We start from the raw sequence: 27,803 nt of genomic DNA on the forward strand, positions 1-27,803 counted from the left end.
TAATTGGAATAGTTAGATACAGCGAATGTGACTGGGCACAGTTCCGACCTCGTACAGATCCGTGAGGGAATCCGGACCGACCTCACGCCAATCGGTATAACTTTATAACTATCGCACTTCGTACTTTGTACGTATAAATTATCACTTGCTTGAAGGAAAACATTGTGAGGAATAATGCCTGCGAGTTCTTTAGAAATTTAAACATGTGATTCAAGTTCAAATTTTAAAGATGTGTCATGGTGGACTCTGCCATAGTGATAATGTGATAATGATTAAAACATTTGTTGATCCAGTAGTATGAATTTGACCACCCTTGATTAAAATTATATATTTTGTATCGATTTTGTCTAACGGTATTTGACGAAGAATCCTCATAGGTGTATAAATACAATCAAAATATATTTGAGAGTGTAGTAGGTAGGCTATTTGGGCAGGTGCTAAGCACCAACGTTCATTTTATACAAACTTACCTTATAATCCAAAAAAGGCCACAAAGCAAGGGAAATATATTTTTAGCTCAATAACATGTAGGTGGGTAGGTATTTCCAAGCATTGGGTATTTCCAATTCGATAAAATAAGCCAGATATTCGCACAGTAAGTGACGTATCAGGAAGGAACTCGTGACTCATCCCGTCCCGTCCCGTCCTGTGACTAATCCTTCCTGTTTCCATAACAAAATTGTTATTCCCGTTACTGATGAAATATTCAACTCTTGGTAATTTATTTAAAAAAATGGATTATTTGGGTAAGCCGTTCATAATTGCTCGATAAAAAAACTTCACAAACAAAATTATAGTAGAATATATAAGATAAAATCGTTATTTTTATTTTTTTAAAGGATCACACATCGACACATTTACTGTATTGTATAAATTACCTATTTACAAAGTTACATATTTTTATTATTCCTACACGGCTTATACCTACTAATGAAATTATTATAAATAGCGATGATTAGGTATTTCTATAATTAAGTGCAAGTAATCAGTCAACATAAATATTGAGGTATCAGGCATATGTCAAATATTTGTCTAGGTCAAATTATTTTTCCACATTTATCTTTATCCTCACGTATTATCCAATTTAGGTTATCTAGCTTAGCATTAATTTTAAAAAGTGGCTTAGTACATTCAGGTATTTGGGACAAACAAGATGAAATCAAAAATATGTGTACATATTTCATTTTAGTTAAAATAATGTACTCAAGTCCCTTGCCTATATTCTAAGTGTAATAACGACCCGGGCAAAAATATATCATTACTTGATACCCGACCGGGGTTCGAATACGGAACCCACAATCTACGGCATGAGAGCTGTGATTAAGACACCACGGGAAAACTCAAAAAGATAAAACTTCAACGTACTACAATAAGTGAGCTTCGAAAGCTCCACTACTCCAATTTAGTACCGCCTCTAGAGTTGTTGAAAATGAACGAACTGTTGAACAGCGAAATGAGTCTTGCCTTTTAAAAATATCTATTACTGTCTTGCGGGCAGATTTTCTTTTTACTCGACTGTGGAGTGTAATGTTTTTCGAGCGTAAATATATGTGTAGGTATGTCTTGTTCTTTGTTATGCCATACATTCCAGACGGCTTCACATATTTTAGCATACGAGGTGTCGTTGTATTCGTCTAAGTTATAGGAATGATATAGACTATATTCGGGATTTCGTTATAGGTAATATCAGTAAAGGAAATCCTTAGTTAGAAATGCAATGCATTTTGATATACCAATCCGTAAAATTTGTAATAGCCTAGATAGGCTAATACAAATTTTGTTTAGGCCTACGGAAACCATGCCTTAGAGTAGAGTTCTTTATTAAAATATATTCGCATATAAGTGTGAAGATTACCAATGACCAGTGTAATAGAATGTGACCTTTCTCGTACTCCGGAGAGACGTTTCAGCCAGTGAAACACTAAAGACCCGCTTTTCCTGTCGCGCATCTTGGTTACTAGACGCGTGTCCCATACACATGAAATAACTGCAGTCTCTACGCATTCCGTGTCCGTGTGCGTATACAATGAATTCAAGTGACACGCATGCGGGCGGGACGCGTGTACGCATTAACACGCGCGACAGGAAAAGCGCCCTAAAGGGTCGTTGATAAACGGTACTACATTTTCGCTCCGTAATGAAACAATCTATTACGTGCTCGCCACTCCCGCCCCTCAATGATAGGGGTTAATAATTATACAATTACTCTGCCAATGCTTGTATCCACTCTTCAATAGAGAATAATAAATAGGTTTCCTTGTTGCTTTGGATTTGTTTTATTAAACGTGGGAATTTTTGATATTTGTCTAAGTACAGCTATTTTCGAGTATTACTTTATTTGTTTATATAATTATCTGTATTAAGTAATATTAAGTAGGTACGTAGCAATTTCGTGTATTATCTTTTTCTATCTGTTTAAATAGTTATCTTAATAATTTAAAATAATATAAACTTTATTAATCAAGATAACTGATATATCGTCTTAGATTATTTAACATTTGAGTATGTACTTTCAAAATCATTTTGTATTATATTTAACCTATTTTCCGAACATTGGTTTGAGTATTTACAAGTAAAAATAAAAGGGTCAGTTTTGGCAAGGTGGCCACTACAGATTATCATCTACGCTAGTGCATTGCAGTACTTGTGGCGAACCGACCCTACTGCAATGCTGCACTATCACTTGATCTTGTATGCAAGATCTTGTATGCAAGTACCTTTAAAAATCTGACAGTCATTTAGGAACTTTTTTTGTTCTTACTTTTCTTCTTAATAATTAGGGTTTAGATTATTCAGTTATCTTATTATTTAGGTTAGATTATTTATGTATAATTAGTGAAAAGTATTTTAAAATCAAAATATTCTGTTCAAATTACATTCTTTTTAGAGGTCAATAGTAAATATTCTACCGCCACTTCTCAAGGTGTTTCGTTATAGTAATAATATGGATATAGTTAAAAAACTAATAACCAAGCTAAAACCATACATACATACAGGTGAAGCTAATAAAAGCATGGGAAAAATGCAACGAAAAAAAACTATAACATATTATTGCCAAAAGGAATACTTATACAATTTAGTAAATAAATAAGTATTTTAATGTGATATTTAGTATATTAAACGATTAACTAGTTTTAAAAGATTAAAGTTATGTACAAAATAGATTTTTTATATTATTTCGAATTTTACTGCGGATTTAAATATTTTATATTTGTTTTTATTTTTACGTAGCGTCGTCAAAAACAAATTCTACTATATATTCTAATGTATTCATGGGTCAATGCTAAATTACACGTATTATGCATATATGTAATTAATTATATGCACATCGCGTATTATAATTTCTTTATATTATATATCGTAACAATAGGTAATATGGTTTTAAATAAGAATCTACTATAATTTAATTAATGTTTAGGCATTATAGGTAATTAGGTATTATGAATGAACTGTTTTAAATATTTTCTATTAAGAATTGGGTTTTTTCACTGATAGGTACCTATGTAATATTTTTCAATATTGTTTTATTCAGTTGTTCAGTGAAGAATCAATATTGATTCCGTAATGGATATCTTACTTGCATTTCGAGATTACAAATAGTTTCTAAGGAACTTTAATACAACAAAGTACAATGGTTTTAAAAGGAAACCATCTCAACCATATTTAGGTTAAATATTGTATTTCGTATAGTATTTACATTTGACAAAATAAATGTTTTTTCTTAAATATAAAAAAATATAATATTGAACAAAGTACTTACAACCTATATATAAAATAAATATATATTTCAAAAGCTTAACTGTTTCTTAGCTAACTATTCAGTCTTAATACCTTTTAAGGCCGAGTTCGCATTAATTAAATCACACCTGTTTCGTTAACAAACATAAATAAAAAGGTTGAAGTTAGCTACCACATTTTAGTAATAAAATTCTACCACCTTTTATTTATTAAATTATTTTCTGTGCTTGAACTCCGATCCCACCAACACAGCTGTTTCCGTTGTATCTCTGCCGTATAGCGTAGTTGGAACAAGAGTTTACCATTTAAACCGGTTTACGATTTTTCGAACTGTTCTGACAACTTGATTGGCTTACATACACCTACCTATATTTTAAGTCATGTAAGTAGTTAAATTTAAGATATTTAATAGTAGTGTTTAATGGTGCTGTGTTCTGGTTTGAGGGATATACTCGTAGTGAGGTATATCAATTCCTCAACAGTAGCATGTGTGGTCGATGTCAGGTAGGGTTTTAACCGTGTTTGGGATAGAATTCAGTTGTCCAGGGGCGACAATTGCCACTTTCTAAATGGATTGACATATTTGCTACCCCAGTTTCATAAGAAGGGATTTCTAAAATACAAATCGTAAACAGTTCTTGTGACGTAGAATTTAAAAATACTACTTATTTAATCTATAGGTATATTTCTCTACACATGTTTGCAACAATAAAAATACACCTGTATCCACATGTGTACTTAGTTGACTGATCGGATATTGCAAATGTGTTGCCTGACATTTCTAAACATTTCCTAAAACAAACGATGCCTTTAATTTTTAAATAGTTCACTGAAGACTACGTATTTACGAATTTAAATTTACTGGTTATACTGCTTGCATATTAATGTTATGTGAGTATTACACGAGATTGTTTAAATACAAAGTAAAGGTGTATTAATTAGTCTTCGAAATCCTATTATTCAACTTAGTGTTTAACGCCGTATGTTTATGGACAAGTTAGTGAGCCAGGTTGAAGCTTAGTCTAAAAAACAAGCAACCAAGCTGCTTGTTTTCCAATTTAAAAGAATCTTCTGTAATTGTGGCATTACTAAAACTTACCATACTCTTCAAATCGGAACACAACAGGTTAACATTGCAATTATTGGGCAGAAATAGGTATGGCGGTGGTGACACAGGAGTTGAACCACAAGGTGCTTTACCACGTTCAAATGTGGCTTATTTTTATAATATAGGAGTAGCAGACGAGGATTAGATATTTCGACCTGAGGTCGGCCACAGTTCCCTGCTACCCTTGAGGACTAAGCTGGAACGCCTCGGAAAAGTATGTCTTTTACCACACCCTTCAAACCAGAACACAGCAGCGCTTAACGCTGTTCTTATGAGGCAGAAATAGGTGTGGCGGTGGTGCCGCCGGAGTCGAACCACAAAGGGTTCCACCACCTTCAAACAACCAAATATCATAAATAACCAAATATAATTAACTGCAATGTTTGTATTTGTAAAGTGACACAACTTTATCTAAAATTAAGTACCTACTACAGTATGTTTGTACGCCATGTTTATCAAGCGGATATTACTTGAAAGATGAATGTAGATAAGCTATCTGCTTTCACTGTCTATATTAATTGTTTATCTCTGTTTGTTTTATAATAACACGCAACTGACTCAAGGTCTCGTGTTTTATATACACTTATTATTATAAACTTACACTAAATATTTGAAATAGTTGTTGCAATTGTGTAAATTAGGTAATTCTTTTTTATTTATTAATATATTCAAGTCTTAGATAAGTAAAATACACTCCTAACAAGAAAGTGTAACCAGGTTTGAGAACTGAAATTGTTGCGTAAATAAAGTTCTGTCACGTCTCCGTTCTAAAATGTCCCTAAAACGTTTGAAATACCTACTTATTTATTTATTACGTACATTACGTATTATTAGTTATTTATACGTAGTTTTTCACTAAAAATGTTTTTATTTGTCAAGAATTAAAAAAATATATGAAAAAATAATCCATTTATGGCCTTATTCAACTTCAAGGCGGTGAAGTATCTTTCTATTTTACTTATCAAACATTCAAGTTCCTACTATTTTGAAATTAGAAGACTAATACTCTAATATTAGATTGCAAATGATATTGAGTCATATCTGATTCACGCATATCCATTGTCATATAGTTAAATCACGTAGGTACTTATATTTTATTGAATTATTAATTTACCATGCGATTAATGATATCTACTTAGATATGGTTTATAATACACAAATAATAATATAAGAGCGGTTTTCGTTTATCAGTTGTCTTATTGAAGTTATGATATGTTTAAGGTTAAGCAAACTTACGTACTTCATAACCACCAAAACATTTTGGTAAATAAGAAAATGAATTTGGAAAAATAACTTTATTTTTAACTATTATAAAAATAAACAAATTCTACTGATATAATTGTAAGTGTATAAGCCTTATACACTTACAATTCACATAAATCGAACGACATCTTATGTTAAAATCCGTCAAGCCCTTTGGGCTGTAGGGCTTGCCAAAGAATCAAATAATATACCTACTCACATGTGCTCGAAAAATACCCCTCTGCAATCGGGTAAAAAATCCAAAACTCAATATTTTATTTCCGTACTCTTTACTCAAAATACACAATTTTAAAGCATACTAAACATTCGTAACTAAAATAACTTAACCCTTCGTGAAACAAGCGGAGGGCTATAAAAAGTTAACTAAAACAACAATCAGTGAACCGCGGCCCCTTGCATTCTCCCCTCTTTAACATTGAAATGGTTAACGACGATGCATACGATCAAAAGTTAAGTAAGGTGGGGTCAAATCGGCCCTACAATAAAACAAAATCAAATTGCAGGTTACCTTAGCGATGTTCTTTAGAATTTGCCTTTAGAAATATGTGTTTTCAGCGTGAAGCAGTTCTTCCTTTTCGATGAAAAAGTGTAGTGTATCGCTATCATCTCAGTAATCAGGAGTGGCAATGCATCTATGGTCGAGTTCAGATTGATCCCCGGTTCTATGGGGAGTTGGTTACAGATGTCCATAGGCGGTAGTGACCACTTATCATTAGAAAGACTGCAAACGCGTTTGCTACATCAAATTTATTAAAAAAAATGGAAATAATATACACGTGAGCAATGTGTACGTCATATTGAAGGCATGGAATAGAATGTTGCCAAATTAAAACAAAATACAAAGTTAATGTGCAATTTCAATCACACAGTTTTACTCCAGCGCCGATATTACCCCAGCTTACCCAAGATCGCAAGACTAAATGAAATGATAGTAATATTTTACTTGTATTACCTTTTTGTGCCAATGAATGTCTACTTATTTAACTGAGCGCAGGTGCAATGAAGCGTAACATACGTATTTGGCCGTATGACTAATAAATATTGAAATCAAGCACATTACGTGTATTTATTCTGACGAATAAAAACAGAGAACAGTAGTGGATTTATTCTGACCTCCTACATTGAAACCTCGTTGCCAAGGTATTTGGACTCGTATTAGACTTATAAATTAATGAAATCCTGCTTTAATGGTGAATAAATAAGTAACCGTGAGGGAACCTACGTTATTTCCGACAGTATTTTGTACCTTAAACAAACTCATTCGTTTAAACCAAGGTGACAACTGCGATGGCACTGCCGTTTTTATTTCTGTTTAGAAACAGGAGAGTTAAACTCTGTCGTGTTTTGCTTTGAAGAGTAGGTACTTAAGATATTCACGCGTAAGATTAAATTTTAATCATTAGCCAACGACGAATAGGACTCCAAACAATTTAAAATTTATCACAGGAGTCCCTGGGCGGTATTAACCATCTTGCATACATGGACTACACACATTTTTCGTTTTTAAAATTGCATAAAAAGATCTACGGAAGCATGGCATAGGGCATACCCTTTATTAACTATAGTAATGAAGACATAAAAAGCTGATCAGCAAGTCCTTCTGTATGCAAATTGGAAATTGTTATTGTTAGATAGATTTACAGCCTAGACAAGTTTCCTGCTAGCGGTAACAGTGGTTACATTGTTGATGGTTATTGCATTTAGAAATGTCAAACAAACGTTCATGTGACACAGAATGTTTGTAGCTTTAATATTAACTATTGTGACTAAATTAAGCTGATTTTAATATGTAGGTTTATGGTAACTAAGAACACTGGTTAGCATTGCGAACATTTTATTTTTGAGACGACAGAACAGATAGTTTGAATGACACGGAAAATACTCTCGTATGTGACTGACTTTAACTTTCCAAGATTATTGAGACCCGGCCGTAAGACGTAAACATTTTGTGATTGGCAAAATTGGATTGCATTTTTGTAAAATCGAGGTCCTTAATTACAGAAGTTTATAAAAAATCGTCAATAAAGAAATTAAAACCGCGTGTCGTGAGTACCTGTTACATATTAAAATACTTGTATTAGTCTTAAATCATAAGAGTAATTAAGCTAGTAAAAACGTCTTAGTATGAAGGCGGCATCATATCCAAACATTTCTACTTAATAGCAGAATTGCTTACGTCGCAATTGTTTTCCTTACATGTAACATGAGTCATATCATTACGTGATCGTCTATGATTGGGACTATTCTAATTAGATTTGGCAAACCTCGGCTAAATTAGCGATAAGAAGATGGGCTACTTAATACAAAGTAATCACTATTTGGATAATAGCAACAACAGAGGAGTCATTTTACGCCTTTATTGAAAAGCCCCATGTCAAAGCGCTTAGAAGGAAGTTCATTCCTCATCTTGCACGGTTGCAGCAAAAACGATCGTACAATACAAACTCTTTGCTACTAGTAGGCATAGATTAGTAAAGATACTTCGCCGCCTTGAAATTGAATGAAACCACAAACGGCTTATTTTAGTAAGTTCTTTTTGTGAATTCTTGACAAATAAAACCATTTTTAGAGAAAATTTACGAATAAATAACTATTACTGGGTAATTTACGTAATAAATAAATAATTATTTCAAATATTTTAGGCACATTTTAGCACGGAGACGTGGCAAAACTTTTTTATGCAACTATTTCAATTCTCAAAACTGGGTACATTTTCTTGTTAGGAGTGAGTAATCTTTACTAAACTATGCAAGTAGGTATCACATAAATGTTTTAAGCAAAGTTCAGATAAATCTTAGTACATCCGTTTACATGATAAGCTATTAAACGTTTCGAATATTAATGCAAGCGTTGTGTAATACTGTAATAATAATCCGCGTGAACTTATCGAATGTGTAAATTAACATTGTTGTTAAAATCACGGATCTTGCCGCTATGAAATTATTGCGCAATATTTGTTACACGCCGTTTTGTTATCTTATTAAATGTGGATTTATGTAAACGTATCGTGTGTTTTCGAGAATATTGTCGAACATTTTAGTTGTAGGTATAGTTGTCCGGATCACGTTTTCCTGTATTCCCACAGCGAATGATAAGTAACTATTTCAAAGCTCTAGATTTTAGATTTCAAAAAGAAATCATCGTTTCCTGATATGTGTTAATAAATTATTTTATTATTACAATTTGTTTTTATTCGCCTACTTTTGTGTTTGTTTTTAAAAAAGCTGAATCCCTTTTGTCGGGATTGTTGTCTAAATCTTACACACATATCGTCAGACCTAAGCTACCCCAGACATAATCTGAAAACAATACGGACTTCTGCGTAAATTTCTAAATCCAGTCACGCAGTCAAGCTTTGGGTAAAAAGTTTTCAAATTCATTATAGCAAATGTTGCATAATAGTAAAAAATATACACAAAGTATTTAAAATAGATAGAGGCAATAGATCACAACACTCTCGACATAAACAAATCCAAACGGCTAAATGTTTACTATAAAAACCTAATTCCGATGCACCGCTACAAACATTGTAACACTTGACACTCGAGCGTCCGAGCGGGCAGCGCCAGAAAGCGCTTTTCCCACTGTTTGGTCGCCCGCGGCTATATTGAAATTATAGCCGCGCTTGCAACTTTAAATACTGACACGGACATTCTTTCGGTTTTATTCATAGATTAGTAAAAGATACTTCGCCGCCTTGAAATTGAATGAAGCCACAAACTGCTTATTAGTAAGTTCTTTTTTTGAATTCTTGACAAATAAAAACATTTTAGAGAAAAATTACGAATAAATAACTAATACTGCGTAATTTATATAAGAAATAAATAATTATTTCAAATATTTTAGGGACATTTTAGCACGGAGACGTGGCAAAACTTTTTTACGCAACTATTTCAATTCTCAAAACTGGGTACATTTTCTTGTTAGGAGTGAGTAATCTTTACTAATCTATGGTTTTATTAGAGAATAGCGCCCACGACTTCATGGACTTTAGCTTTACAAGCTAGACATTGTAATGGAGACTGCGATCACAATATTAACTAAAGTTTGAAATAGTTGCGTATCAAATCAAATACAATCAAAAATATTTTATTAGTAGATTATTTACAGGACTTATTCCGAACGTTAATATGTCTACCACATACTTACGGAGAAGAAGCGGTGAAAAACAGTCGAAAACACAACTTTAAAAAAATGTACAATGATAATATGTAAAGTTGATAAATAAAAAGTTTTTAGTAAGTTCTATAAATATTATATAATCAAAGACAGACATCTCTTAATAAATAAAGGATCTTACTTAGTTATTTATGTTAACACACTGATTAGCAATTGATTTGTTGTATTATCAGATTCCTATAAGCTACTTGGTCTAGCCACATTATTGATAACTTAATCGCAAAGACTCGCCGAATTGATTATTTTGAAGTGCATTATCGTAAGCTATTTTATTACTTCGCCGTCTACAATATAACTAAGTATCTTCCTAAGAATTAAATTTTCACCAATGTAAATTTTAAAAAGTGTAAATTTTAACTTATTTTACGCATTTTCGCTTTTTTGTCCAGAAAGAATTATGTTATAAATTTAATGTAAGTATGACATTTAATATAACGCAAACATCGCGTTATCGCATCTTGTAATGTAGAAATTTGTAAAAGAAATGTACAAAACAATAATATACATTGTTGTACATGGTTTAACAAGCAGTTCAGGCAATAAATATACAGTACAAAATACATTTAAACGTGTGTAATGTAGTGATAATTCACAATTAACACCAACAATTCCTTTGCGTTACAAAAACAGGCATATGTACAAATTTATATGGAGAATATCAGTTAAGCAGTGAACTTGATACATTACACCAGTTGTTCTAGGAAAGGTGAAATAAAAATGAAGCAAAAGAACTTGTTAATTTTATACAAGCGTAACCAAGCGACTCTGTTCCCCATTTTAGAATTTTATAATATAATATCATAGATTAGTAAAGATACTTCGCCGCCTTGAAATTGAATGAAGCCACAAATGGCTTATTTTAGTAAGTTCTTTTTTTGAATTCTTGACAAATAAAAACATTTTTAGAGAAAATTTACGAATAAATAACTAATACTGCGTAATTTACGTAATAAATAAATAATTATTTCAAATATTTTAGGGACATTTTAGCACGGAGACGTGGCAAAACTTTTTTACGCAACTATTTCAATTCTCAAAACTGGGTACATTTTCTTGTTAGACGTGAGTAATCTTTACTAATCTATGTATAATATTTACAATTTTAATTTCAGATTTAATTTAGTGTATGTTGTTATTTCTAAACTTCCTATCTGCCAATAGGTTATAATATATATTCCGGTTATTACAGTTTTGTAGTTATATACATACATTTAGTAGTTATATATTACAGTTATAATAGTTCTCAAATTTTATACTCGATAACCGTAGGTATGCTAAATATTTTTTTAAGGTTTTCTTTTTCTACTCATAATACCGCTTGTAGTTATAATATAGCTTAAAAAAGAGTATTTTTATTAAACTTAACTCTTAGAAATATTCAGGTTTTATAGACAGACACTACTTATTTTATATACATGTGTGGGCTCGGCAAAGCGATCGGGTGTCACTGAATTATTTATCGCCACGATACGACTTGCAACGGCACGCATCCATTGATTCCCCGTCAAAACACGCTCAGTCCTCTGTCGTGTGTTGTCAGTGAAAACAATTTGTGGGTTAAGCGTTTGTGATTTTTCTCCCGCTTCTCAGTCACGACTCGGCGATCAAACCAGGGTACTGTCATCAAGAACATTCTTTTATTTGGGGGATTGTGATTTTTGGACTTAGCTATGTCATATAATCATGAAACTAAGAGCTTCTTTTACAATGTTTGAGTGGAGTTATTCAACAGATTATTTATTTGATGGGTATGTGAACGCAGCGCACAAATAAAGACGCATAATCGAGAACGAGAACGATTAAATATTCTTTGCGAATACAGAATACAAACAATTAAGTTGTTTACATTTTTGTATTCATCTGTACTCGGGAGTATGCAAAGGAGATGTTTCAAAATGTATGGGCTCCCGGCCACCTTTTGTACACTATATTAAAAACTAAGAAAACATGCAAAGAACAATTCGTAGGGCTTCATTTTCTTCAAATCATGTTCGTTTAATTGTTTAAAAACAATTATTTACACTTAAACTTGCAACACAACAGTGGAAAAACATCATGGCGGTAGTGATTACCGTAATAATGTCATCTGTCATTCTATTTTAACTTACTATATACATTATATACTTTTTAATATATTTTTACGCGAATGGGCGTAGATATATAAATATTGTATCGTATGGATTGAAAAACAATACCTATATTTGATAAATATAAATTATATTTACTTTCATAAATCTTGACTTAAAACAAACATACCAAAATATGTACTTCTATACCAATTTATTTTAGTTAAAACATTTAAGTGTGTAAATAAAACAACTTTAAGTACACATTTAGATAATATTTTATTTACTCTTCACTTAGATACATTATTTATTCATTATCAATATTTTCATCTAATCATGTAGCAGGTTCTGTAATATCCTGTGACGAGCTCAGCCCAAACATCAAACAATGGTCATAATGTGACCGCAGCTAGCTACGAGTACAGTTCGTTGCCCAGCGATGCAGTTGCAATAATAACTGATTATTTTGTCATCCCAAGAATGTCCTTGTCTTGCTATTGTAATTATCTAAAAAAAGACAAATGTAAAAAGATTAACTTCTCTAGTTTAAAATTATTAACGATTATTTCACCATTAATATAAATAACTGATGTATATTTTACCTGATGATATTGAATCCTTGTCAACACAATCCACAACGATCGCACGAAAATCACAAGAGTCCATAAAACATAAGCTGGGTAAATTAGCTATAGCTATAAGTAAGGTAGAATCAGTCCAACATCGTAAGCAGCACAGAGTAGAACTAGAAACATATTCAGTATTGAAATGGAATCTTCTCATCAGTACATATTTATTCAACGTTTACATTGGATTCCACTATTATTATATAATATGTATATATCACTTTTACATATCAAATTGACAACTTCTTTTTTAATTTGACATGTCACTTACATCTATAAAACCAGATACTATTTAAAAGGTGGTTTTGTTATAATTATTATAAATAATTAATTAAATTCATAAATAATGACGGGATACCCAAAACAAAAGCCAGGTTGTAAAGTACTTAGGGTAACAATAACTTTACGACAAAAACAGCGAAATACAGAATTACCGACGTGGGGGTACACATAGGTTAACTGACCGACATCGATAGTTTTGAAAACTTGACATTGACAGTATTCCGCCATATTTAATATTTCAATGAGGAATGCTTATTTTAAATATTTTTAAACAGGAATACTTTAGGTTATCAAAATATGTGTGTATTTTTCTTCAATTATACAAAATATTCGTGTTTTTTAGATATAGTGTACATGAGATGGCCGAAAATGAAACATCTCCTTTGTACAATAATTTAATTTGTCCTTAACTTTATTTGATGATTTTTAAACTCAATCCATGTCTTTACTTGACGCATAGATCTTCAGTTAGTTAGGACTTTACTCGGATGTTGTACAAATAGTCTCTAAATAACATAAAAACTTGCAGTTTACTCTCAAAATAACTGAAAACCACGCCGCTACAATAACAAAACCAATCAACTCAAAAATTTCATTTCAATCAACGTTTAAATATTGAATATTTTGTGTGCCCACTCAATAGTTGCATTATGAATATTGTATTCTTGTATCAGTGTTTATTTTATCAATATTTTTAAATGTGGAATAAAGGGGCGTTTTATATCGAAGGAGGTGGGAAAAGCAATCTGATAGTGCTGAATTATTTAATAGCTCGTTCCCCGGCACGTGAGCTTATTGACGCGTCATCAACACATGCTTTGTTGTTCGTAATCACCACTTTTATGGCTGATCTGTGATTTTCCACTTGGATTTCTATTTTTATTGGTTGATCTATGATTTTATACTATACTGCTGTTATTTTAAATCATATCAGAATATGTAGCTTTAAAACAATAACATTTAGTTTCAAGGAAAATGATATAGATATAAAAGATTACCTGTGGGAAACGCATGTAACTTGGTTTTTCATCAGCGTTCGGTGGTCGCACTTTACATCCAAAAAATCTACGAATTTTCTATTCTAACGCACCAGAATACACTTAAAATTCACCTAAATAACAAAACAACAGCACAGATTGTCGATATAAATTCATTTACGATGTAATCACCTAATGTACACGATGTGAATAATAATGACAGAAGCGCATTAATCAAAGAGCTGACCAAATTAGACGTCTTGTAAATCCACTAGCGTAGGTAATAGCACTAGTAATAGATAGCTATCCAACGCAGATTAGCCGCCATGAAACACCTCTGTTTCGCAGGGTTTTAATTAGCACTCCCCGCGCTTATCGCTGCATTTGTGCGGACGTGCAAATAACTGAAATAGGGCGAAGCTGTTGTTAAAAACTGAAACTGTTGTTGTACTGTTTTTGGTCGTTTCCTATCCGATACCTATTTGTTTCTTTATTGATTAGTTTCGGTTAAAGGTAGATAGATAGCTATCCAACACAGAATAGCCGCTATGAAACACCTCTGTTTCACAGGGGTTTAATAAGCACTCCCCGCGCTTATCGCTGCATTTGTGCGGACGTGCAAATAACTGAAATAGGGCGAAGCTGTTGTTAAAGACTGAAACTGTTGTTGTCATACTGTTTTTTATTCGTTTAATTTCCGATAGCTATGATTCATATCCTATTGTTTAATTTTGTTTATAGGTAATAGATAGCTATCCAACGCAGATTAGCCGTTATGAAACACCTCTGTTTCACAGGGTTTAAATTAGCACTCCCCGCGCTTATCGCTGCATTTGTGCGGACGTGCAAATAACTGAAATAGGGCGGGTGCTGTTGCTAAACTGAAACCGTTGGTGTTATACTGTTTTTAGCTATTTCATTTCCGATAAGTATTTTCCTTTTCTTGATTGTTTAGTTCTGTTTATAGGTAATAGGTAGCTATTCAACAGCGCAGATTAGCCGCTATGAAACACCTCTGTTTCACAGGGTTTTAATTAGCACTCCCCGCGCTTATCGCTGCATTTGTGCGGACGTGCAAATAACTGAAATAGGGCGGAGTGTTGTTGCTAAAAGCTTGTTGTTGTACAACCGTTGCTGTTATACTGATACTTTTCGTTTAATTTCTAATAGCTGTATTTATTGTCTATTGTTTAGTGTCGTTTAATATAATGGAAATACATAGTTTTTTATTTCGATTATATTGGTATGTAATTATATGGGAATGCAGTCGCGCATATAAACTAATAGATAGGAAGGCCGCTAAAGTAGTTGATGTACTGTTATTTTACACGTTGAATTACCCGTAGCGGGTAACGGTCTTTGTTTCATATATCGTTACTTTTACGTATTTCGTTGAAAAATGCATTTTGCTATTTGATTATTGATGTAACTTCCTTTTGATTTTTGATTATTGATGTTACATTTCTGTTACAGTAGAAAAGAGAACAGTACAATAGATTTTTCGTTACACTTGACGCCAGCGCGTAAAAATAGATTAAAACAATAGACGGTTCTTTGTTTATTTTCTCAAACGATGCTCACCGATTATATTGTTTCCGCTGTTCTTCTTACCCGGACGATCCGGATAACACGGTTTATGTTATAGATGCCAAATCGATTCCGGCTATCACCACCGGTTATGTAACGTTACATGGCGTTGGCGCGGCCAATGTGCACCTGTCCTATACGTTAAATATTCTTATTTCTGATACTTTAATTAGGTCGATGATTCATCTTATCAGGCCATTATTGTGGCAATGCACGGATCGTAGAATGAATGACAACCATATTACTACTCTGTTCATTGTCCATAACCCATTACTGTTCCGCTGCTTCTCTCTGAGTGAGAACGATTAGGCCATAGTTCACGGCATTGGCCAAATACAAATTGGACGTCTTGATACCTTTGAGATTTTTTAAGAACTCTCGGATGTGCTGGTTTCTTCACAACGTTTTCCTTCACCGTTTAAGCAAATGATAATTTTAATACGCAAATATATTAAGTAGAATCAGGACTCGAACTTCGAAGCCCCGATTAAATGGTCGAGTTTCGACCCACTACATTTACCATGCTGCCAAGTGCGACTTGTTACGCTTAGCGCACCTTTAAATACTTTTTCTTCACAAACGTCTCAGGCGTATAAGATTTCCTTACGATGCTTTGCTTCACGGTCAAAGCATAAAGTTTTCTAATACACACGTCGGAAAATCAAAGGCCCGGGCCGAAGATCTGAACTTTGGCCTCCAACCATAGATAAGTAAAGATTACTCACTCCTAACAAGAAAATGTACCCAGTTTTGAGAATTGAAATAGTTGCGTAAAAAAGTTTTGCCACGTCTCCGTGCTAAAATGTCCCTAAAATATTTGAAATAATTATTTATTTATTATGTAAATTATTAGTTATTTATTCGTAAATTTTCTCTAAAAATGTTTTTATTTGTCAAGAATTCAAAAAAAGAACTTACTAATAAGCCGTTTGTGGCTTCATTCAATTTCAAGGCGGCGAAGTATCTTTACTTATCTATGCCGCCAACATAAACGTAACGCCTATATTCTTACCATTTGCTAAGCAACTTATGTTCGATGAATGATTTTATATTCTGCTCGAGTAAATTATGATATTATGATACATATGATATAATGCAAGCTTTTTGTTACAGGTAAGCCGACTGAACCGTGTACTTTATGTGATCCAATGCTCCGGGTGCCGTATGGTAAGCATTAGATGAGTGTCTCACGTCAAATATAATCATTTATCGTGCGTTTATTAGATTTCCTCATACATGTAAATACACGAAATTAATTACATTTATTAATAGGTATTCCTAGTTAAGGGTGATGGAATATAAGGAAAAAAATATAATTTTCTATGTTATAGAAAATTATATTTATAGAAATAGTGACACCACGACTAGTTTTATTATATAATATGTAATATAATTATATAACTGTTTTATCATAATATCTTTTAAAGCAGAACACAAAAGCATTCGTATATTAGGTAGCAATAGATAATAATCGGTTATAACTGTATTCGTAGCTATCGTTTAGCAGTTAGACAGATTAACAAATATTAAATTAGCAAAACGTAACTCAGATAGAGAGCGGGTCGCGGACTCAAATCCTATTTCTACAGTGGCATTCGCTCTAACAAAGCGTTCTCAATCTCGTTATCTAAAGCCCAAATCCGAATTGTTAGAATTGCTCGTTACTCAGCGGCAGGGAACTTTATGAATATAATCGTATTAACCGTGTTTTCTGCCTTTGTCCAATTGAATCCTCGTTGCAGTAATCAAGTGGGGAGAGTGGGCATAGTGGGTCAACGGGTCGTTCCGTCCCGACGAGCCCGCATCGCCCCGTGCTCCCTACCGCCTGTATTAATAAACTGACAGTGTTTACATTCGTAGACTACACGATATTAGTTACACGACACTATTCCTCTAACAGTTTGTCGGGATGAAATAGGTTTTTTAACTAGTCGACTTGGGTACACATTGTTGGCCTAGCAGTTATTCCAGCGCCACATATCGAGTCAAAAATTATGTAGATTAACTAAATTAATAACTTGAAAGATACGTCAAGTTAGAGGAACCATACATACTCACTAAAATTATTTGATTTGTATTTTTCTTTGAATTCCATTATAATGTACGTAACTATACAGGCTCGTATCGTAGGATGTGCCAGATATGTCAGAAAACTTATTGGAAGTGTACTTAACTACTTCCTAAAAGTTCATAGCAATCGATAACTGACGTATTATTGTATAAAGGACAAACTGCCAGACAGATATACCTTTATTTCTACAGATAGCAGAACATAGGTAGGATTGATGCATTTTTTAAACATTGCACAATACCCCAATAGAATTTTAAAATAGAGTGTATCCCTAAATGTATCGGTTATGTCTAACTAAACAAAGATATTCGCTAAATCTGAATCGCAAACAATTTCCTAGAGAGGAAGACCAATAAATATTCCAATACATTTTCTTAGCTACATTTTATTTCTGTTTCCAACCTTATTTATAAAGCGCGGATACTTTCAATATTGAAGTTGAAATAATTTATTTATCTCCATTGTTGGACCTCCGTACCTACTAGTCGTCGTCAACTCATTATTATCCCACTGCTGGGCACGGATTTTCTCTAAAAGTAAAAGGGGCTTAAGCCATAGCCGGCCACGCTGGCCAAGGACCCAAAAAGCTTTTTTATAAAGCTTTTTTTAAAAGATGTTTTCCTTTACCATTAAAGTTAGTGATAATTTATTTCCAATATAAATGTAAATTACAGGTTCTTGCGATTCGAACCTACTACTCTCCGTTTGAAACCTCGAGTTTCAAACTACGAAACTACGTACGAGTATAACAACGATTCCTCGTATCTATTTTTAATAGCAATGTTCAGTCTAGCAATTTCGTAAAACTTTCCTTGCACGGGCTCTGTTTAATCATTACATTTAAATGCTAAAAACACAAACAAAACAATGCACGAACTAAAATTGTAACGGTGTTTACATGCTATTAATATTTAACTTTTAATCTTACTACAGCGAATTTATTTCGCTGCAGGATTCGTGGAAATGTGCAACTATATTTTGTTGTTGAAGTTTTAACTGGGTATAAGTACATACGTTTGCACAAAAACAGTAAAATGCGCATTTGCATACTATTATATTTTCGTTATAAAGACCTCACATGATGGTTGACTCTTATAACATAGGATTTTCAAACAAATTTGCGTTAAATAAAAGTTTTGAAAAATATTTTAGGGACGCTATTTCCTCGTGTATGAATTTAGACTAATATTATCGTGGAAAACATATTTGCGTTAAAAGTTTTGAAAAAGATTTTAGTGACGCCATATTCTCCTGTCTGATTTTAGGCTAATACTATCATGGAGCTGAGACCTTTTAATAACGGGTACTACTCTAATTTTGGCAATAAAGAAATTAAAAACCGCGTATCGTGAGTTCTATGTAACACATATTAAAACGTCATTTTGTTTTTAGTACTCTTCTCAGAAAACCTTTCCGCTGGTCCGCTATTTTAGATCTACAATGACGTCACCAGCCTTATTGTGCATTGTCATCTATACCAAACGTTTATGCATTTCAGCTCGAGGGTAACTAGTTTTAAATTTATTTGTACTCGGGGCAATACACGCTTCAACAAATGTGGCAATACGTCAACAATCAATTAATTACAAATTGATACAGCAGTTTCGTTTTATAGCTACCTCTAAATGTAGCTCGAATCCCGAATCAAATTAAGTAAGGGTCATGTATGCTGACCTTTCAGCTTTAACCCTTGTTTTCTGACCTTTACACCTAAACTTTTAACTTACTGTTTAAATGGTCAAACAAATTCCCACGCGTGATATCAATAAAATGAGTTAAGTGTCAATCAGTCCCATAAGACAATTAATAGGTTTTTTTTTTATTAAACATAGGTATAGCAGACAAGAATGCAGTCCGCCTGATGGTAAGTGGCTACTGCCATGGACATCTGTAATCAACCCCAGATAAGATTAGTTTCCTACCTGAGGTCGGCCACAGATGCGCCGCTACTCCTGACCACTAAGCTGGAAGGCTCGTAAAAGTGTGTTTCCATTACCACACCCTTCAAACCAAAACACAACAGCGCTTAACGCTGCTGTTATAAGGTAGAAATAGGTGTGGCGGTGGTACCACCGGAGTCGAAACACAAAGAGTTCTGCCAACTTCAACATATTGTTTAAATCGTCAAACAAAAGTTCCCACGCGTAACGTGTTTCCACAATAAAACGATGAGTGTCATTCTGTCCCATCAAATAATTAATAAGTGATATTGTGTCGGCCCGCATCGCGTATACATAAATAATTTTAACGAAGCCGGAGCGTCAGCTTCACAGCGTAATCTATTATTATAACAGTAGCATCTCACTACGTCAAATTCAAACAATTTTCGATCATATCTACTCGTGTTTAAGCATTTCGTAACGTATCGTTGATTAGAATATATTATCTCGATATAATAGCGACTCTATTCGTGTCGCGAGCACCACTTTCTCAATTGATTGTCGATATAATTAGCTGAAGGGGATCTTCACGCGTCTAGGGACGGCATTTGTTTAGTTTTGCACCGATTGCCGTTTAAGATATAAATACAGATGTCTTACAAACATGTTGAGAGTGTGATCGTTTATAACACTTTTATGTTCTGATTTTCAGTTAACATTCACATAAACAGCACGTCGAGAAGATGATTAATGAGTTTGACCGTGTATTTTATTTTAAACTCAGTCGAACGGAAATGTAATAATGTAACTACCGTAGATCTCGAAGATACTTGTAACATCGACAACCCTGTTGAATTCTTTTCTTTGAGCTCTTAATTGGCACCCACGCTTTGTTTTTTTAGTGAGTGACTAATACGTTTTAATTTGGTCCGCAATAAATCGACGGTGGTTTCTAAGGTTTAGTGTGTAAACGCATAAATTGTTGTATAAATATCAAATCTGTGTGCCCACTTGTAAACACTCAACGACATTCCACTGCGACAATTGAACGAATTATATTTACACTTTCGCCGTTTAAAATAAGTGTCATTAGCGGATTCAATGAATTACAGTGTATATCCCCGTGAGTTATTTCTTGTTTTCAATCATTCAGTATTTAGCGACGGTTGAATTTACCAAATGGCGTTGCCTGAGCAGTTTGAATCCCGGCCTCTCAATCGTGGGTCCAGGCGTTGAATCCCAAGCCTTTGTTATTTCTAATGCGCATATTAGACATCACTGATCATTTGTTTTGAATTTGTACAGAAACCTACTCACTTAACCAGTGTTGTGGACTCGTGCCCAGCACTAAAACAGAAATATATTGACTACAAAGTTCTCCTTTATTAAAGCTATAGCTAGTTTTCAAAATTAACTATTTTTCATTATTTTGTGAGGATTTTTTGAACTTCTAATATTCATAAAGAAAGTGCATACTTCGATAAAAAAATCACTCATTTTTATTACATTCGTGTTAAAATATCTATCTACTTACAAGACGTAAATACGGATAAAGTTTTCACATTTTTCATACAATATCCCTATGATACAATCATCTAACTCATGTACCACTTACGCTAACGCCATGTCACTCTTATCTGTCATCTTAAGGCTTCACAGGAAGTGCTCATCCGAGAATGTATGAGATCAACTCGCCTTAGTCTTTTACTGACGGGTAATGTGTAGTAATATCATTTTGTGTAATAAAAAGAAAGTTTAAGTGCATGTTACGGACATTCGACACATACGAGTTCGAGTTGCTTTCAATGTAATTTAGTGCTTTTTATGATACCTACATATCGAAGATATGTAAGTAAAGCTGACATAGTTCCATTCTAACTTTGTTCCTAAGGGAGAAAACAGTAGGAATGATTGACTGACTGAGTAAACTCTATTTCGTATTCAATTATATTGGCTTTCTATTTAGTCGAACACTGAAATTATAATTAGATATTTAATGTTAGGAAGACGAAAGGCTGGCTTTACTTTAAAAACTGACTTATGACATCTAGAAATAAAATTGGGAGATATCTGAAAAAGGGTTAATTAATGTGACAATATGTCTGTTCTCTGGTTTTCATTACGGAAACGTTTTTATATAAGCCAGAAGAGAATGGAAATATAAAAGAAAACAATTGAACTATAAAAAGTATAACAGTTAGTACACACAAAAAACTTTAGCTTTGTGTAAGATGATGCGTCTACATCCGCAAAAGATGCCACTATAGATGATACTAGTGATATAACTAAGTTTAACACTTATCTTTATCTCAGATGTGAAGATTAGCTCACAGGAAGCGTTTTTATTTTAAGATAATTTTAACATGAACATAAAGACGCCTAATATATTGTTGAAACACGTGTAATATAGAAAAAATATTAATCTACTCATGTAAGCTACTTGAAAACTTTGTTGATTTTGTAATGTTTATTTTACAAAAACATTAAATTATAATTGCGTACATTAACATTATTAACGTCTTAAAAACTATTCAAACAACGGGAAGTTCATTTTCGTGCAAAAAAAAATGCATAATCTTCAACACTTACGTAGACGAATGACAAAACGCAAACAAAATGCAAGGCCGGCAGTTTGGGTTCTAATAATACACTTCCTTATATTTCGCAGGAGCGATCTCACGACTGTTATCATTGACCACATTATCAATATCCGCGCTCGTGATAAAGTAAATACTGTGTACGCATTATGTAAATCGCGCTAATTTTTGCGAAGGTCGCGACGAGACCTCGCGAAATACAATTTCGACCTCGCGTTTATCATTGCCGCGATATCGTGATATGCGCAGTAATTATTTGATGATAGCCATGTGTCACTCTTACTTTATCGTTCTCTTATTGTCCGAGTAAGACGTACGCGGTGGTGAAGTGGCACCGGAATTGCCGGGTGCCATAACACATGGCTTGGAAGAAGATTTACGCTAGTGAGTTCCTATTCATTTTGGCATAGTATCATAGATTTATATTTATTATCTTTGCTTTGTTTGAGTTATCGAATGATTCAGTGTTTTAACGCGTTTGTTGACGACCCACGTTACAATTATTCCGTGTATCAATTATAACAGCCATTAAACCTGTTAATACCACGAAATTAGTGCCATCAATGTGCTAACACAACAGCGGTGCGCACGAGTGAATTAATAATCCCATTAATCGAGATTCGATCCGCATAATCGATTCGTGTCGTATCCGAATTAAGTATACGTTTGACTTATGCATTCGTAATAAACGTGCTATATCGGGCGATCGAAAAACTAATATTAATATAAATAAATCGATGAGCTATCAGTTTATGGTTATCGTTATGGGCCCACTGATTTCCGCTTGCGCCATAGTTCATCGCGAAAACATTTGCGTTATTTCCCAATGTTATAGTTTACTATAAAACTAAGTGATTATTAATTTCTTATACCGCCAAAACATGGAATAATTAGTAACATATCATTTGGATTTGAACCTAAGACTACTATAAAGTCAGTTTCACGTAATTGCGTTGTCGGTATTATATAAAACTTCCGCTTGTTCAATTAGGCAAGTTTGTTATTGTTTATATATAATTAATATTAAAATTTATGTATAACATAAAAACCTTAACGATTTATAATTAACTATTATGCTGCGTAAATGTATGTATGAAAATGTAGTCATAGATAAAACGAGTAGGTAAATCTCGTAGTTAAAAATAGATTGGTTCCACTCGTTCTCCATTTTCCTGCTGATAACACCATTATTTTTGATATTGTTCATTGTTTTGTTGTTTATTAACATTGTGACTAATTACATCAGAAACTTTAACTAGATATTAATGAATTATATTTATATATCTAGTAGCAGTGAAGCTTTGCAATTTGATCTCTCTTACACGAGACCCACGGGTAAAATCTGAGGCACGTCGGATTTTTTAAATAATAAAAAAATGCGTGTCCCTAAGATATACAACGCGTATTACAAAAAAAATATCATACGCTATGATTATAAAGAAAAAGTTCTTAAAAGGAAAGGACCACTAAGTTTTGTGATGTCTGCCAATTTGCACTTGACTATTATTGTGTACTATGGTCTAAACCCTAAACCATTCCCAACCTAAGAGGAAAGAAACGGGTTGACGATGATTCATAATTCTTGAAATATTTTGTGGGGAATCTCATTATAATTAGGTGGTAATGATATTGTAAATTAAGCGCGGCGCGTTTACTGCGTGTTAACAGGGACTGTAAAGTTTCAAGCATACATTTATAGCGCCATTCTCAGAGTTATTATTACGTATAGAGAAAGCCTATTTGGGTATGAACAGTAGGAACAAGTAAGAACACTAATATACAGCAAGAAGATCAAATACGTAAAGGCTATAGGATGGTCAATATCAAGATTTTCGTACAAAAATATTTCATCCCGCCTCACACTTATACTATCGGAATTATTATCAGTAGACATTTACTTAATAATGACTTACTACCAATTGATAATAAGCCTTGGATGATACTTTTCCTTCCCATAACCATTGCTACTATATAGTTAAATGTCTTTGCTATGCACGATATAGAGAAAGCCGTCATAATAAAAGTACAAATAAAGTTACCTATTTCCGCTGTTTTGATACTAACATTGTAATGTTATTGGAATATCCTGTGAAAACATCACATTTCATTTGATAAGCAAGTTCGTTTTAAACAGCTACAGCACATCGCACTCTATTTTAATTATTAGTCTGTGGCGCGTACATACATATTATGTACTCGTACATATTTAGTTAATGAACAACTATGTAAATCGCATACTGTAGTCTGTAATAAGTTACGAGATATCTCGTACCTACACACGGTAGCTTCGATAAACCTTTCTATTTATAAGATGGGTTAACTCTTCGTAGTCTCCCACGCTCGACAATACATATGTGTGCCTTATTAAAGCAATGTAGCGCTGTTAAACTTATTGTTTAAAAGCTTTAATAAAGTACATATAAGTTCATGAAGCATTCCAACGTTGTCGTCAGAATAGGTATCACTTCCATTCTATTTGAATTTCGTGAAAGACTTTCACATGCTGCAGATTGCAATAAATTCTACTGGTGACCTTTTGGACTTCTCTGCATGCTCGTTTGCTAGTTCAATCACTATCTTAAGCATCTAAGCATTATGATATCGATAACGGCTATCGGTAATCAGTTAAATTAGTATCTATTACTTTCCCTGTCGTTACACTCGCTGTACACTTAAAATAAGTTAATTAACAACAAAACTACTTAATACAATCTCTTTATCCAATTACCTACTACTTGAGTGTTTATTGAAAAGTGATTAATTTCTTAGTTCGTCTGCACTTGTGATTTATATTAGTTTCTTCGAATTTCATGCGTAAAGCTTAAGCAACTTCGAGCATGACAACACCTTATTTGAACAACGATTTCTAAGGTCTTTAAAATTACCTTTATTCGTGACGAACTTTTGCCCGCGGCTTCGCTCGCGTTACGAAGTAATATTTTCATCCCCTATTTTATCCCCTTGGGGGTAGAATTGATCAAAATCCTTTCTTAGCGGATGCCTACGTCAGAACATCTACCTGCATGCCAAATTTCAGCCCGATCCGTCCAGTGGCTTGGGCTGTGCGTTGATAGATAACTATGTCAGTCAGTCACCTTTGAGTTATATATATTTAGATTTCGCCTTTTCCCTCAACATTACGCATACCATCGCTAGGGTAACAAGCAGTGAGACAAACTAAGGTCGTCGGAGGCCCGGGGCGGAAAGTGGAATGGAGGCCCCCAGTCTAAAAGTTGATTTGATTTTTACAAAATTACAAATGTCTCATTGACTTATTCACCGAGAAATACAATTCCGGCAACCTTTTTTTTTTAGCTAATAACACTGAGTTTGGGGGCCCCTAGCACCGAGCACGTTCCCCCCGTCCCTCCCCCTTAATCCGCTAGAGGTAACAAGGCATCGCAATTGTTTTGGCAATAATCGCATCCCTGTCATAATTTGCTCGTGTGCGGTTTTCGGAATCGGCGCGGCCGTCAAATAGTGGGTAAACGATTTAGGGTGACCACAAATATTAGCGCGTGTTTCGGCTAATGACGAGATTAAACGTTTGCGGGTGGAATAGCAAATAATTTGTTTCTCGATTTACTGATATATGTAATCAGTGTGACGTTATTACAAGTAAAACTTATACTGTAGAGGTGGTATTTTCAAGATTGCGTATAATGTTTCTCTTTTCTACTCTCTGCTTCTGTTCTCTTTTTCATTTTTTTTTCAATTTTTGCTTATTAATATATAGGTACTTAGAAGAAGCATTATAACGAATCCGCAAGTATCTAATAGCGAAATAATTTTATAATTTTTCTTCTCTACTTTTCATTACTATGTTAAAAACATTTATTTTCTTTTATAACATAATCTGCTTTACATATTCCACTCCTCTTTCTTTTTACTCTTTTCTCAAAATCATGTTAACTCAATCTTATGTTCATATTGTTAATCAATATCTTGAAATTATTTATTAGAATTTCGTGGTACAAAATCAAAGTGTTTTCCGTTAAAGGAAAAGCAATTAGGATCTGCCCTTACATGAAGCGGAACCCTTACTTTCGTCGCCTTCAACACGCATGCATGGCGTAGAAGCCTATAATTTATTATATTATAACATGAAAGTTAATTGCTGTGCTTTTAGAAAATAGCAACTATTTTTGAGTTTTTTGAATTTTGATATGAAAACAAATGCTTTTAATTTAGCCCTTAATGTAGTTGTAATAAATGTTTCCCACATTTATTACAATTTGTCAATTATGTTTAGTGTATGTGCGCGTGCGGGTGGATGAGTATGTGTATATGTATACTAACCACTACTTTGCTTTACATCCAAAAATTACTCTCAAATCAAAAATGTAACAATATCTGACACTGTAACTGATCCAACCCTTATCGTACTTAAATATGTCTCGATCACATTTTATTTCAAACAATTTATATTATTCTGTTACGAATACGCTTGCGAAATATTAAACAGTAAATATAAAAATAAAAACGAAATAAATGTCGAATGTTCCATTAATATCAGACGCATGTGAGACTTTGACGTCAACACGCCTTCAACTATGTAGGTACGTATGTTGGTATTTGTATGCTGCGCGATAAGAATTAATCTCTCGATTTTAAGACGAAATTGTAAATATTTAACAAAGATACAATTTAAAAAATATTTTGTTATTTTTCTTAGGTAATTGTTATGTTATAAGATAACATTTGTCTGTTAAGGAATACATTAATACATAGTGATATAAATGGTACCATATTTTCTCCAGAAAGCATAAGCGTTTCTTCATATTCATAAATGATGGTGGTCTCTTACCATCAGTTGCTTGTTTAATGTGTTGCCTATTTACTGGATAGTCCCATTTCAGAGCACATATTCATCCACGTAATTTGAAAAGACTTCTCCTGTCCCGGGCGGCTTTTCTCGGCGATATGTAGAGGATTCCGGCATCAGTAGTAAAACGAAACCAGAGTTCTCTGAGCGCGGTGCTCCTTAGGGCTCTACTTGGAAGAGCTACCGCACATTTGGGTACTTACGTCGGTATACGACTTACCTACTGTACTTTCCAGGGACCCTGGAGCAACCTGCCACATACTTAACAACTCACTACTGCTATTTACCTTACAAATATGGTTACCCGCCTGTTAAAAAGGAAATTATACCCATTAATTTTTGTAACGGCTCATATGTCAGCAAAAGGAAATTAATTAAGTGGAATCATTCCCACATAACAAAGAAATCAGTCCACAGGCGTTTTGAAAACATACATAAATATATTATGTGTTAAGAATTCTATTATAATTCTAGTAGATCGTTTACGTTACTTCCTTTTACGAGTATCTATATCTGCGTAATATAGTTGACCTTGCAGTAAATTATAAGCACCATTTTATTATCCATAAAGGAGTGTGTAAATATAAGATACATGTGCGCTCAT

At 33.5% G+C, this 27,803-nt stretch overlaps 1 protein-coding gene across 4 annotated transcripts in view; it reads left to right on the top strand.

Moving 5' to 3' along the window:
• Positions 1–27,803, top strand: part of LOC140742224 (uncharacterized) — a 368,528-nt gene that overhangs the window by 272,171 nt on the left and 68,554 nt on the right. For 2 of the 4 annotated variants that reach the window (XM_073073420.1, XM_073074151.1), the window contains exon 6: positions 16,940–16,993. The exons of the other annotated variants lie outside the window; for them this stretch is intronic. In XM_073073420.1, coding sequence (XP_072929521.1) covers positions 16,940–16,993 — 54 coding nt within the window. The remainder of the gene's footprint in view (positions 1–16,939; positions 16,994–27,803) is intronic. 4 annotated transcript variants of the gene reach the window in all.

Source organism: Epargyreus clarus, unplaced genomic scaffold (assembly GCF_041222505.1).
Source record: "Epargyreus clarus isolate Ecla_fem2 unplaced genomic scaffold, WU_Ecla_fem_2.2 ptg000001l, whole genome shotgun sequence".
NCBI lineage: Eukaryota > Metazoa > Arthropoda > Insecta > Lepidoptera > Hesperiidae > Epargyreus > Epargyreus clarus.